The sequence below is a fragment of the Mustela nivalis genome (genome assembly GCF_964662115.1).
Source record: "Mustela nivalis genome assembly, chromosome: 6".
NCBI lineage: Eukaryota > Metazoa > Chordata > Mammalia > Carnivora > Mustelidae > Mustela > Mustela nivalis.
Genome location: NC_139025.1, coordinates 92,228,193 through 92,241,472, shown reverse-complemented (window position 1 = coordinate 92,241,472; position 13,280 = coordinate 92,228,193). Strand labels below are relative to the sequence as shown.

General features: G+C 41.6%; 1 protein-coding gene across 1 annotated transcript in view; it reads right to left on the bottom strand.

Annotated features, from left to right (window-relative positions):
• RYR3 (ryanodine receptor 3) overlaps positions 1–13,280 on the bottom strand; it is a 502,250-nt gene that overhangs the window by 270,757 nt on the left and 218,213 nt on the right. The window contains exons 6-9 of the mRNA XM_082736877.1: positions 9,515–9,627; positions 8,534–8,633; positions 5,685–5,778; positions 1,102–1,176 (exon numbers count right to left, since the gene is read on the bottom strand). Of these exons, the coding sequence (XP_082593003.1) occupies positions 1,102–1,176; positions 5,685–5,778; positions 8,534–8,633; positions 9,515–9,627 (382 nt within the window). The remainder of the gene's footprint in view (positions 1–1,101; positions 1,177–5,684; positions 5,779–8,533; positions 8,634–9,514; positions 9,628–13,280) is intronic.

The window sequence follows — 13,280 nt, the reverse complement described above, 5'->3', positions numbered from 1 at the left end:
AAAAAAGTCCACTAAGCAAGGTTTAATATCCTGAGAACAGGAGCATGTCAGAGCAAGCATTTTAACAGGGCTAGAAAGAGACTATAAATGCTCCAAGCAGCTACCAAGTGGGTACTCCTTAAAAGCAGTATTCTTTAAACCAGTAACCTCCAAAGAGTTTCTCAGTAAAAAACGTATATGTACCTACAGGTGTATGTATGTAAGTTCTAGTATTTTTCTCTGATCTATAATGGAGCCCACCTTGGGGGCATACACCCTCATGAGAGAGACATGAACTGTGAACATACGTTCAGCGGGAGGCTGAGAGAGCTGGCAGGAAGAGCAGAGAAGGAAAAGTAAACAACTGTCCCTCCTCTGTTATCCTAAGCATTTAGGTTAGCTCGAGCCTGACTTGCAATCCCTCTCAGCAAAGTAATGGCTCAGAGCTTCTGGATCCCCCTTCGTAACATGACATTTGGAGACCACATGTTTTTACTCAAGCACACAGCTCAAGTCTCAGCCTCCCGTTCCTTTCAACGAGGTACAGTATGGTTTCTGACAAGTCCGGTAGATACGGTTTCCCACACGGCTACCTCTATCATGGTGGTTTAATCTCTGCCACAACCGCTAGTTTCATTTAAAGCTAGCATTCCACTGGAGCCAACACAATTACTGAGAAAAGAAACACTAGCTGGGTTGCAGAGAATCTGTTTAAGAAAACAAATGGGAGAAGCACTTTGATGGCTTTCAGCAGACATATCCAAGCTTGCCTTTTATAGCCTGGCTGCCACCAGAGGAAGGGGGGCAGGAGCCAGGGGCTGAGTGCAGGGCCACAAAGTCCTCTGGCTTCAGAATCAAAACAGAAGTCTTGGAAATTTTAATTCTCTCATATTCTCTCTCTCTCTGTGTATGTTTGTGTGTGCATGTGTGCATGTGTGTGTGTGTGTGTGTGTGTGTTGCTATTGTTTAAAATCAAAGCCAGGAAAATTTCAAAACTTCATTCTGGGCCAAGAAACTTTTGAGTTTGCCAGGTGATGTGGAATAAATGAAATTTTTAAGAGAATGGGCAGTATAGGAAAATAAAGTAATCTTGAGAAGACCAGCACCCTGACCCTCCATTACCTTATCCGAAGGGGTTCCACTCTCCACAGAGATCGGGCTCGTGTCCCAGCTCCCCCAGCTTCATAGAATATCCTCCTGCGAGCAGAGTTGGAGATGAGCTCCACTGAGCAGGACACTGATCAGCACTGGGGAGGGAACAGCTCCCTGCAGGGGCTGTTCAAATCCTCCCCAAGTCAGCAAAACTGAGAGCATGAGTCAAAGAGAAGCAGGAATTTCCAGGCTCAATCTCTTAAGAGGGAAAAAAGGTTCTAGAGGGGAGGGAAGTGCTCACCACATACGGATCAAGGACACTCGTGGACCATCAGGTGTAGAACAAAAAGGATTGTCCCCATTTCCATATCAGGAATCAAAACAGCCTCATCAAATACTATCAGAGCAGATACTAAAAGCTAGATTCTTTTAGGTTAAGCGTCTTGTAGTATTACATCTCTCAAAGATATATCTGTACTTTTCAAAAACGTATGTGTCCTTTTAAAACATGTAGGCAAAAAAGTATGAATTCATTTCCATTATTCTAGGAAGTCTGAAGCAAAGCTGTATGTTCAGCTGTTGTAGTGTTCATAACTTTCTTTATCACTGTACTGTTCTTGCATAAGGAAAATCTTTTAATTTTTTAATATACTTTTAAATAAAATATTTATCTTCGAATAATTTTAGGTTTACAAAGAAGTTGCAAAGACAGTACAAAGAATCGCATACTTTCACTTGGTGTCCCCTCATGGGATCTTGCATTATATGTATGATGTACATGCCACACTTGTCAAAATGAAGAAATCAACATTGTTAGGTCACGACTAGCTAAACTCAAGGCTTTGTTTGGATTTCAGCAACTTTCCATTAGCATTTTTCTTCCTGTTCCAGGATCCAATCCCAGAATACCACAATGCATTTAACTCTCCTGTCTCCCTTGTCTCCTCTGGTCTGTTCTTAGACTTCCTTTGTTTTCCATGGCTTTGACAATTTTGAGGAGTTGTGGTCAGATATTCTGTAAAATGGCTCTTGATTTGGGTTGTCCTGATGTTTACCTGATGATTAGTAAACTCTGTTTCTCATTCCACACAATAGGGACAGACCTACCTATGTAAGCAAATGAATCTTGTTGAAGAGTGTATCTCATGAAGAGTGGTCCCAGATTACCTGGTATATGGAATCCAGATCCTTTTGGAGAATTTTGTGACCTTAGATCAAGACTGATCACTTAACTGCATTTAATTTGACCAATTTCACTAACTTAAATTCCCACCACAGAAGATTTTTATATATCACAACTGAATCACTCAAGCCCCAGAAGAATCTTGATCTAGATTTTGAGACAACAGGTAATCAATAGAGGTGAGGAGAAAATGTGAAGTTCTTATTTTTTATCTGAAGAAGTTCCATAATTAGGAGTTGGTTGAAAATACCAGCTTGGCAGTCAGGCAGACTCGAGTGTGAGTCTGTGAGCTGTGTGATCTTGTCAGGTCCCTTCACAGCTGTGTACTTGGTTCTGTCATCTGTAAAATGAGCCTAATTCAGTTACATAAGTCCCAGAATGGTTGTGAGAAGTTAATGCGTTTTTTTTGACGTGCACAAAGATGTTCACAGATGTACAAAACACTGTGTGGTATGAATTTATCCAAACTTTGTTTAAATACAGATGTTTCTATCATGCATAGAAAAACACATGACACAGAAACACAATGAAACACTGCCTTCATAGTGGCTACCTCCTGGTGGTGGGATGATAGAACACATTCTAAATCTTTTTCAAACATACATGTGATCAGCAAACACGCAGTAAATATTAAGAAATCCTGTGTAGCTCGGGAGCTTTAACTGCGCAGTGTCCCCATGCTGGGTCTAGAACAGTAATGATAACTCACAGGTCATGCAGACTTGCTGAGGTTTTCACCCCTGCTTCTCCCCACTCAGTGAGAACAGGAAAGGCCTCTCAGGTAAAGAGGGTGGAACAGCTCACCCTAGATCACAGGAGTAGAGAACTCTCTCCCTCTGACATCTGAGGAATTCTCGAAGGTTTGTCCCTCCCACCCGGGAAATGCGGGCAGCTAGCTCCATTTAATCTTGTAAGGTTACAGAGGTTGAAACAACCTGTTCTCATTCTCTAAAACAATTACCCAAGGAGAGGAGTAGAGTGGGTGGTGAGCTGAGGTGCTTTGAAAGCTGGGCTGACAGCTCACCCTCGGCTGCAAGAGGTTAAGAGTCTTACCCCAGGGGGCTTGACAAGCCAGAGACAGAGCCAAGGACCAGAGCTCAGGCTGCTAGATTGCTTCTTTCAGGTTTACACCCTGGGACAGTTGGCCTTTTCCACCTGGCTTGCTTTCAGGCTTTAGAAGGAATAGAAATGATTTCCTCTGGAAAGTCAGCTCCCTCCCTGTGGTATCACTTGCATGCCTGAAGGGCTGCTGGCCTCTTTTAGTGCATTCCTGATTTCCTATTCTTTTGAGTTCTCCCAGATTTCAGTATTCCTGGCCATCCTGGCCAGTTCGGAGGATCTATCTAAAGACACAAGACAATGAGGGGGCTTATCACTCGCCTCACCTAGACAGCCAATGCCATAGCACCCTCCTGGGATTGAGAGACCAGCTGATACAGAAATGCAGGGTCCAGTATAATGAACAGCTGCTTACTCACCCCTTCGTGCTGCCTTACAAAGTCTAAACCCCTTCATGCTTCCTTATAAATGAAAGGAATAAGGCTTTTCATATGTGAATTTATTTCCCCCCAGAGACAAATCAGATCCTGTGGAACCCTCCACCAAGGGAAGGTCACTTTTGCCATATTTCAATGAAGGCATGCAATACCTGCTTCAGGGTGCCCATTTGGGGAATTCCTGTCCATCCGTTTCACTCTCCCTAGCACCTCCTTTCAAATACTTGCACAGTCTTTCCTTTTATTCAGGCTCTTGTTCAAGTACTTGAGAGGAATGCAACCAAATGACAAGTTTCTCCAGGCAGAGTTTCTGCCCAGGATGTTTCTATTTTGGTTCTAAATTTAATGACAGGTATGTGTGTGTGTAGGATGGGGAAGGGCAGGTCAAAGGTCATACACGGGATTATCATTTCATTTTTTCCAAATTTGTGCCCTTCAAAGAAGAATTGGAATGGGAAGAAAGAACTAGTGTGTTCAATGTGTTCCATCTTAGATGTAGCTAACTGCAAAATTCATAAAACTTCAGGTCTTTATCTACCTGCAACTCTTCCCTTTAATGCATAATATGATATTAAAGAGACAGTACATGAGTTCTTGCATAATTTTACTGTTTCAAAGAAAAAGGAAAGGAAAAATCACAATTGACTAGGATCACATGACATTATTTAGGGTATGGAATCCTTAATTCTAAGATCAGCCTAATGCCCTTCCTCAGAGAAAACTGTCAGTTTACTGGACCAGTGTCACGGAGTCAGGGAGTGAAATAATTAGGCACTTGCCATGGGTCGGTGCTTTATGTGTACTAGGTCACATCTGGTTTCCATGGAGAGAGATTCAGAGGACAGAACAAGTAGGAAGAGACTCAGAACAACAGGAATACAGACTGCCAATGCATGGTTTCTAAGACACACATTAACATATTCAAGTGCACTGCTCGGCTCCTTAAGGTCCTTTTAGTTCATCAGTTAAGGAACAAGCCATGGCTGGAGAGTTAGCCACGTGGTTTCTAGGCTGCCATCTGAAAGTAGCCTGTATATGACCTTTGGCAGGAGCCTGACCTAGATGCTCTTTTAGCTGTGAGGACGTGATCCCATGTATCTAATGAAGTAAAAGAAATGTAGCTAGCAAGGTTCCCATAGGCATTACAGAAAAACAAAGAATATATTACCTCTGGGAGATCATGCCCATTGCTGTTACAAGTTCAGCTTAATGCAGATCCAGTTTCATTTTTAAAAAATATTTATCAGATTTCTATAGTTACAGGGGCCAAGCTCTTTATACTCCATTCTTTTGATGTGAGACAGACTACTGAGGGACCCTTCAGTGTGAGTTTAAGATCTGGATTAGTATCTTCCATCTCTTGGTTTTGAATTTTTGAAAAGCACCCATTGAGTAGCCAAGCAGAGGACCACAGAAAGCACTTCCCTTGGAAGTATCTTCAGAATGTTGCCCTTGGCAACATCCAGCTCCTATTTTTCCAATCCTAGTTGGTAATAAGCAAAATGAAATCACCCAAGGCCACCTAAATGACCTCACACACGGGAGGTGGGGAGAGATCTGCCCTTCTGCCTTTGAGGGTGAATATCTTAGGTACACAAACTCTCCAGAGTGACTCACTTGATTTCTGTCACCGAATGGGTGCTTCTAGCTACAATAAATGCTACCAGAAACTCCTTATGCAGAGCAGAAATCAAAGAAAAGGAAGGTACTGGGAAGCATTATGGAACAACTTGCCTAAGAACAGCATGTGCCTCCAGGTACCCCTGTGAGCAAGTTCCAGTGCACTGCCATTCCTATCTCACAAACTAGATCCCATGTCTGTCCACTGACCAATGTTCACAGAATTCATCTGTGGTCATGCCCGAATGCAAATTCTTTAGCCGAGGCACCTGAGACTGGAGACAGCGGGGAGGATGACGACATTATGGGCTTACCTGTGCTGGGCATCATTCTGGTCTGTAGATGGTATCGTCAAACACTCATCATGACCATGGAAGAGACGTACTACGTGCCCACCAAGTAGGTATCCTAGTGAGAGAATTATATTCTACTATGAACTTATGGGAAATTTAATGATGACAACACGGAGTTTAAAAAGGGTAAATTTGTGCAAGTCTGAGTCAGTTATGGAAAACACCAAGAAAGAAGCATTTGGAAAAATGTCAGATTCCGTGAATTCTGGACTGAGGAAGAACAGACAAGATAGTCAAAACAATTCTAACATTGAAAGTTAGGATTTCAGAGATGAGCAAGTTCGTCATCAAAATGTCGGGTGAAAATAGTGTCAGCTCTATCATTAAAAGGAAAACGACATTGCTACTGTGAGGAAGATAAGGATTTTCCAGTTGCCTCGGATGAAAATATATCCAGCATTAAATTCCTGGGTAAGCGCTTACATTCTCTATGTGTATATTTTGTGGCAAAACCCCAACCAAACCGCAGTCGTGGTGAAGAACAAGGGTGCTGGGAAGGAGGTCAGTAAAGTGTTACTAAGAGCTGTCTTAGGGGAACCTACTTTTGAATGCATTTAACAGACACAGATCAAACCTGGATGCTCAGCCTCCAGCACCAAGGGGAGGCAAAATATCATTCCAGGATCCCAAAGCCTATGAGCTACTATCAATAAGCACTTAACTTTCACCATAAGCAATCTCAATAGCCATGGAGTTGCGAGATGTATGGGAAACAATGAGCTTCAAGGACATGATGACCCATTAGTCTTCAAATAAATTCTGAGCCTTAATTCAAAGAACACACTGGGAGAGGGATTCCAGGCTGAGGTTTACCTTGTACAAAGAAATGGGATTTGTATCGCTTTGAATAAAAAAAAATTCTCTAGACTAGTCTATTCCTAGGAGACATATGGACTTAATACACTCATGTCTGCATCAGGACTTTTTAAAAAAAAAAAAGTCACATAATTAAATCACTTTAGGGGCTACCAAACTATCTTGGGTATTGAATTAACAGTAAGAATGATGAAATGAAATCATGCCAGAGGAGAAAAGGATGTTTATCATTACATCTTGTACAGGGACAGTGTGATAGTCCCATTATTTATTTATTTATTTATTTTTTGTAACTAGGTGAGGCAAATTCTTCTTAAGCTCCTCTCAAATAGTCAGAAATCATTTCCCAATTTTCCTTTACTTTACTGTACTGACAGTTCCAGTTGTATACCTTTCTTTGCATTAAAATCATTCATGATATACTGTAGGGGAATTCTTAACAGCCAATTTATTTAGAAAAATTAAAACCTTCCCCAATCCTGCTCTTGATTAAACTCTGTCATCTCATGATGGCGAGGTCATACCCCACTTGGATCCATCATTTGCAGTCCTCAGGCTCTTCCAATCAATATTCTAATCATGGAGAGAAAACTGCCAAGTGCTGGTGTATCACAGCCCTTCCTAACTGAACTCTAGCTGGGCAATATCCAGGGAAAAAGGGTCATTATGAGGCTCACTTATGCTCTCAGGGCTGAAGTGGGCTCTCATGAGGGGATGCTGAGAGGGCATTTTCTGCCTGGGCAGACGACTCAAGAGATGAGCTATCCAGGCTGAATTACAAGGACACTCAACACATCGATAAGGACCTTTTTGACGTGATTTGCAAACACTTCTTAATTAATCTCCACAAGTCGTCTGTTGGGACTGGGGGATCATTTTATTCCTACTGTGAAAATGAAAAATTTAACATGGGGGAAGAGCAAGTCCAAACCTCCCCGGGGAAGACTAAAACCCAGAGCTTCTTGATTCCTGACAGAAAGGGAATGATAACAGACTCAAGGTGGTGGGTTAGTTCTGCTGTAACAGAAGAGGGCAAAACACCACCTGCCTTTTTAAAGCCTTCCACACGTTGCTGACAGAGTTAAAAAGTCTGTCATTTTGTGACAATTCAGCTTTGTTCTGATGTCTTCTGAAACTAAGGCAACACCTTGATGCCCTCATTTTTCCCTCTATTTTCAAACATCTTATCACAGAAGGGCATTTCCAGTTTGAAACTACTGGGCTCAAGATCAAAAATCTGGTTGAAACTGTGGTAGGAGTAACTTTTTAAACATGCTGACCTTGCTGTAAAGTGCTATAATGTAAGATGATAACCTATAGCCGTCACTGGCATTCGATTACTCTTTTCAGCTGCAACATTACCCATGAGTACGGTAAGTCCCGCATCTTTATTTTCTAACTTGAAAGGTGCATTGACTTTGCCTGGCTCCAAGAATTAGGGTATGTTGAACCAACTTTGATGCTTTTACTTTCACGGGAAAAATAAACTACTGAGAAAACTGATTACTGTTCAATGGCTCTCCATAAATACAAGTAAAAACAAATGGCCAGACACACTTATATCATAAAGTCTTTCTTCCACCTGTATGGAGAGATGCTTTGGGGAGAAAGAGTACCAGCATCACCTTCTTGGAAAATAATCTCATTCTAAGACCGAAGTTGCCGAGGCTTATACATTTCTAACTCGTAATCGTAAATATAAAGGAAAAGTCAGTGGGGGAGGGAGAATGCATATCCAAATCCTGCATGCCTACAGTACCCTAAAAATGGGCTCTGAAGGATTAAAAGGTATTGTCAGGAACGCCCCTGTCATCAGAAAGCAAGACAGAAAATAATCCATACCCACGTCAGGGAATGAGATTCAGGGGAACTAGAATCATGCTGGCTGCATAGCAAGACATGAAGCAGGAGCCGGGAAGCAGCAGCAAATGTGAATATATACAGCTCAAGACAGACTGGACGGCTGAGGGCTGAATGCATACGAAAAAGCCCACCTTCTTCAACGCTACTTCCTGAGCACGTAGGATGTACATTCCAGAGTGTCTGCATAAAAGAGGCGTCCACTTGTACGTTCCCGTTTGACACTGAGAGATGCTGCAGCAGAAACAGAAATGAGACATTCGTTAAATCACCAGGCCAGTCCTGACAGAAGGAGCTCAACCTAGAATCTCAAGGATTGAATAAGAGTCTCCCTGTCATCAAGCTCTTTCTACACCGCCCTTGGCAGACTGCTCCGCCCATTCTAGAAGCAGCTTCAAAGTGGGACACTATTCAGGGAAGAAGTTTCCAGCCACAGAGGTGGCAGACGACTGTTGACTCCTTCCCCTCAGCTGGATCCCTGATTCAACAGAAAGTCATAAAATGTTTCATCCTGTTAGAAGGGAATTCACAAATAGCAAAAATGACTTCGGCATTTGGTCTAGGCGTAATAAATTGCCCACAGGATTGGTGCTGAGACGCTTAAAAACTTTTGACACTTCTCTGATATTCAGACACCTGAGAGCTTGCTGTCAGTGAAGCCCAGTACCCCATCCCAAGATGCAAAGATCTTACCTGCATCTCTCAAGCCCTGTGACATGCCATTGGCCGAAACATTTTAAATTCTCCATTTCTCCCATATCAGTTTATTTCCCTGTATCCTGTTCTTTCTGGCTTGTTCTTTGCCGAACAAGAGCTAAACTGTGTGGGAAATTCAGAGTAGCGGAAGCTAATGTAGAAGTGGTTTTCTCAGGAAGGGCCTGGAGCATTTTAGCAGAGTTGCTGGGCACAGTACCTTCATCTGAAAGGACAACTAACAGTTAAATTCCAGGCCCCATGATAATGGAGCAGGGGAGAGAACTGAACCACCTACCTCTCCCCTATACTGTGCAAAGGATTCTTATCCTACCCAACCTACTGTGGCACAGTTCGCCTCAATCATGAGGTCCTAAAGGAAAAATGTGAAAGCGAAAAGATGCCTCCTAGGAGGTACTTACAAGGTATCTTTCAGAGGACACGCTGACGAGAATGAGGTCATCACCAATTCGAACTTTCTCTCCCTCAGATCTCTGTTTGGATGCCGGATGTATGGTCCACCAACAGGCTTCTCCTACACAAATGCTCCTTGAGTTAGTCATTGCTTCATGGAAATCAGTGTCCCTAATTCTGTCCCTCATTCTCCCTCTCCTGGTAACAATCCCTCCAGTGCGCAGGCGCACGCATACGCACACTCCAGACCTCAGTCTCTATTTAGCCCCATATCCACTTGACTACGTCCATCACTTTTGTCCTTTCTGGCAACAGAAAGACAGTGTTTGGGAGAGAGTATTGGAGGTCAGAAACTATAGAAGCCTTTGAATATTTTTAAGACATAGAGAAAAATTCATTCTTCAAAGGCATTTACAAATCTTTAATTGACTTCGCTGGTCTACTGACAACTTACACACTTTTATTTTTGCCACACTCTCCAAGAAATTCTATTAAAACATAAATAATTCTGGGGTGCCTGGGTGGCTCAGTAGGTTAAAGCCTCTGCCTTTGGCTCAGGTCATGATCCCAGGGTCCTGGGATCAAGCCCCGCATCGGGCTCTCTGCTCAACGAAGAGCCTGCTTCCCTTCCTCTCTCTCTGCCTGCCTCTCTGCCTAGTTGTGATCTCTGTCAAATAAATAAATAAAATATTTAAAAAAACCATAAGTAATTCTACTAAAAAAAAAAATCAGATTTTCAAAAGGCCTAAATCTACAAAGACTAGGACAGCAGGTGGAAAGTTGATAGCAGAGAAGAGAAATGAACAATTTGGAAAAAGGAAAGCAGATAGATGCTTTCAGTGAACAGAAAGCTAAAACCCAAGTCTTTATGAAAGTAAGAAAATGGAGGAGAAGTTCTCAAGAAATAAGGCGATCCCTGCTGCATGTTTCACAGGAAGTCTCTGGAATTGGAGGTAAGTTACTATAAAGGTAGCAGCAGAAGATGAGGTTGAAAACAGAATTGACTAAAAGCTATTAAGGAAATTTTATCTCCTGGCATCCTTTCCTGTACCCTTCATGGCTAGATGACTCCTTCTCCTCTACCCTACAAAAGATTAGGAGTTACATCTGTGGAATGACCAACCATAAAAGTTCTGGTTTTGTAATACCAACGACTGTCAAACAAGGAAGTGAAAAGTACTGCAAAAAATAGAGAATCATTAAAATTTTATGTCCTTGTAAGTAAAACCCCAGCTCCTTTCCTTCTGCCTCTATGCCTCATATACTAGCTGGGATGTTAAATCTCCTCCTCCCTCACATATAAGGATTCCTCTTTAGGGGAGCCAAACTACCCAAGATAACTTTTACTGACTTGATTTAAAAATGAAGGAAGACCAAGGATCACCTGATATCCAAGCCACAGCACTAACATAAACGGCAAGAACAAAACAGTGGGGAAAGAGACTTGAAGAAAGCAAAGATTATGAAGAGCCGAAGAAAACTTTTAAAAAGTCATATAATTTATCATTGCAGAGAGATAAGAAAAAGTTACATTCATAAAGCAGCAATGAAAATACCCATGAATGATCACTTTGGATAAAAAGTCTTCAATCCTGAAAGAGAAAGAAAGAAACAAAAGGGTTATAGGATAAAGTTGAAAAAAATCTCCCCAAAGAACGAAGAGAAACAGATTAGAAATACGAGTGAAGAGAAAAATAGAAAACCAATCTAGAGGATTTCCAGAAAACATGAGCAGAGAAAACAAAGTTAGGAATTAACAAAGAGATAGTATTAAACATTTGCCAAAGCTAGAAGACAAGAATTCAGATTGAAAAGGCCCACAGATTCCCTAGCACAGTGGAGAGAGACCCACACCAGGGTCCATTCTCATGAGCCTTGGAACAAATAGGATCCATGCCCAGATGTATCACTGTGGAATTTCAGACAGAAGGGCAAAAGAGAAGACCTGTAGTTCTGAGAAAATATAAGTATGCCTTACATAAAAGATCGGGAATCTGAATGTAGATGTCTCAATAGCCAGCCATAAGCTAGAAGAAAATGAAGAAAGCCTTCATGATGCAGTGGACAAAATATATTTCCAATGTAGAATACCATGAATTACTTGTGAAGCTGGAATTAAGGAACTTTTAGATGACAATTTACCTCCCTTTGATCTTTTCTGTAAAAGCTACTAGATAATGGGGTTCCACCAAAGTGATGTGGTAAACCAATGAGGGGGGTAAAAAACAAACAAACATGAGATCTGGGAAACATGGAATCTAGAAGAGAGACAAAGGAAATTTTCTGGATGATGGTGGATGTTTCAAGAAGAAGACTCTAACAGAACAGGTGATATGAATGAATCTGATCACCGGCAAGTTTCAGTTCTACAGGGCAATTTGAAATGAATGACTGGATCACAGAAAATCCAGTGAACAGTTTTTTTTTTCCCCCGACTCTTAAAAAGTCTAAAATCATTTTACCAATGTAAAAAGAATGAACATATGGGATTTTCCTGGTTATGTGCTCTAAGACAGACCCCTGGTTTACATCTCAAGGCCAGCTCACAATGGTGAGTGTGAGACTTCACACATTTTGTAAATTGTCAGCCAAGGTTGTCAACACCTTAGAGGAAATTATATTTTAAGAATAACACTTAAGCTGAAAGCATATCAACCTCAAAGCCAATGCACATATAATCTTATTTTAAGGCAAAAAACTTAATGGGTGGAGGCAAACCCACTCTCCGGCTTTGTCCAAAAATGAGAAGAGGAGAGGCAGAGGGTTCTCCTCAGGAATTCTCAGACATCCCCATGCATAATGCAGAGATGGCAGGTGCCCAGGGTTTAATCTCTTGTGTTTTGTTTTTGTCTTTGGTTTTTTTTTTTTTTTTTTTTACTCTAGCTCCTCTGTAAAATCAGACAATTTGAATCATCCCCTTAAGAACTGACAGAGTGTTGGAACAACCTGGACTTTTGTCCTTTGACTACCCAACAAAGGAATTTCCCTTATTTGGGGAAAATGTCATGATAATAAAGATTGTGTTCAAATTAGAATCATCCTATAGTGTGACCTAGGATGTTTTCTCTGGCCTCTCTTTTTTCCTGTCCATTTTCCAAAGTCTGGGTTTTCTACTTTAGAGCAGGTTCTACCCATCCTTCACCCAGTAAACTCTCATACTGCTTAAGTGAACCTGAATTAGTTTCTGCCATTTGCAACCAAGAATCCTGACTTATAGGCCAACCTGTAAATGGAGCAGAAATTCCATACACTTGCCCTTGATGGATGGTCAGATTACCTATGAATGTTTCCAGCCACAGAGAGCACCCTACACCCCAAGGCCAGCTATTAGGATAACTGCAGCTACTGCAACATGGTTTTCTTCATTGAGATGAAGTATGCCTCCTTTCAACTTCTAACTACAGCTCCCTTGGTTTATGCAATAACCCACAGCAAGCCAGACCCTTCTTTGATACTATAACTGAGTATGTATAGTTATACTGATCCTCTGTTCTTCATTTCTGGTTTCCAGGGAGAAGTTGCATCATCCTGGTCACCATCTCTCTCAGGATCCACCTCCTGTCAATATTTTTGACTGAACTCAAAACACACAAAAAAGCCAGTGTCTCCCAGGTATAGGACTATGGTGAAGGCATTATGCTTTCCTTCATTCTTAGTTCCTATGTCCCTATCACACATTGTTTCCTTCTTATTCACCTAAATTTTATCAAACCTATTTCTTGACCCCACCAGCTGGATGGTTTGGCAGCCAAAATGAGGAACATATTCAGTACC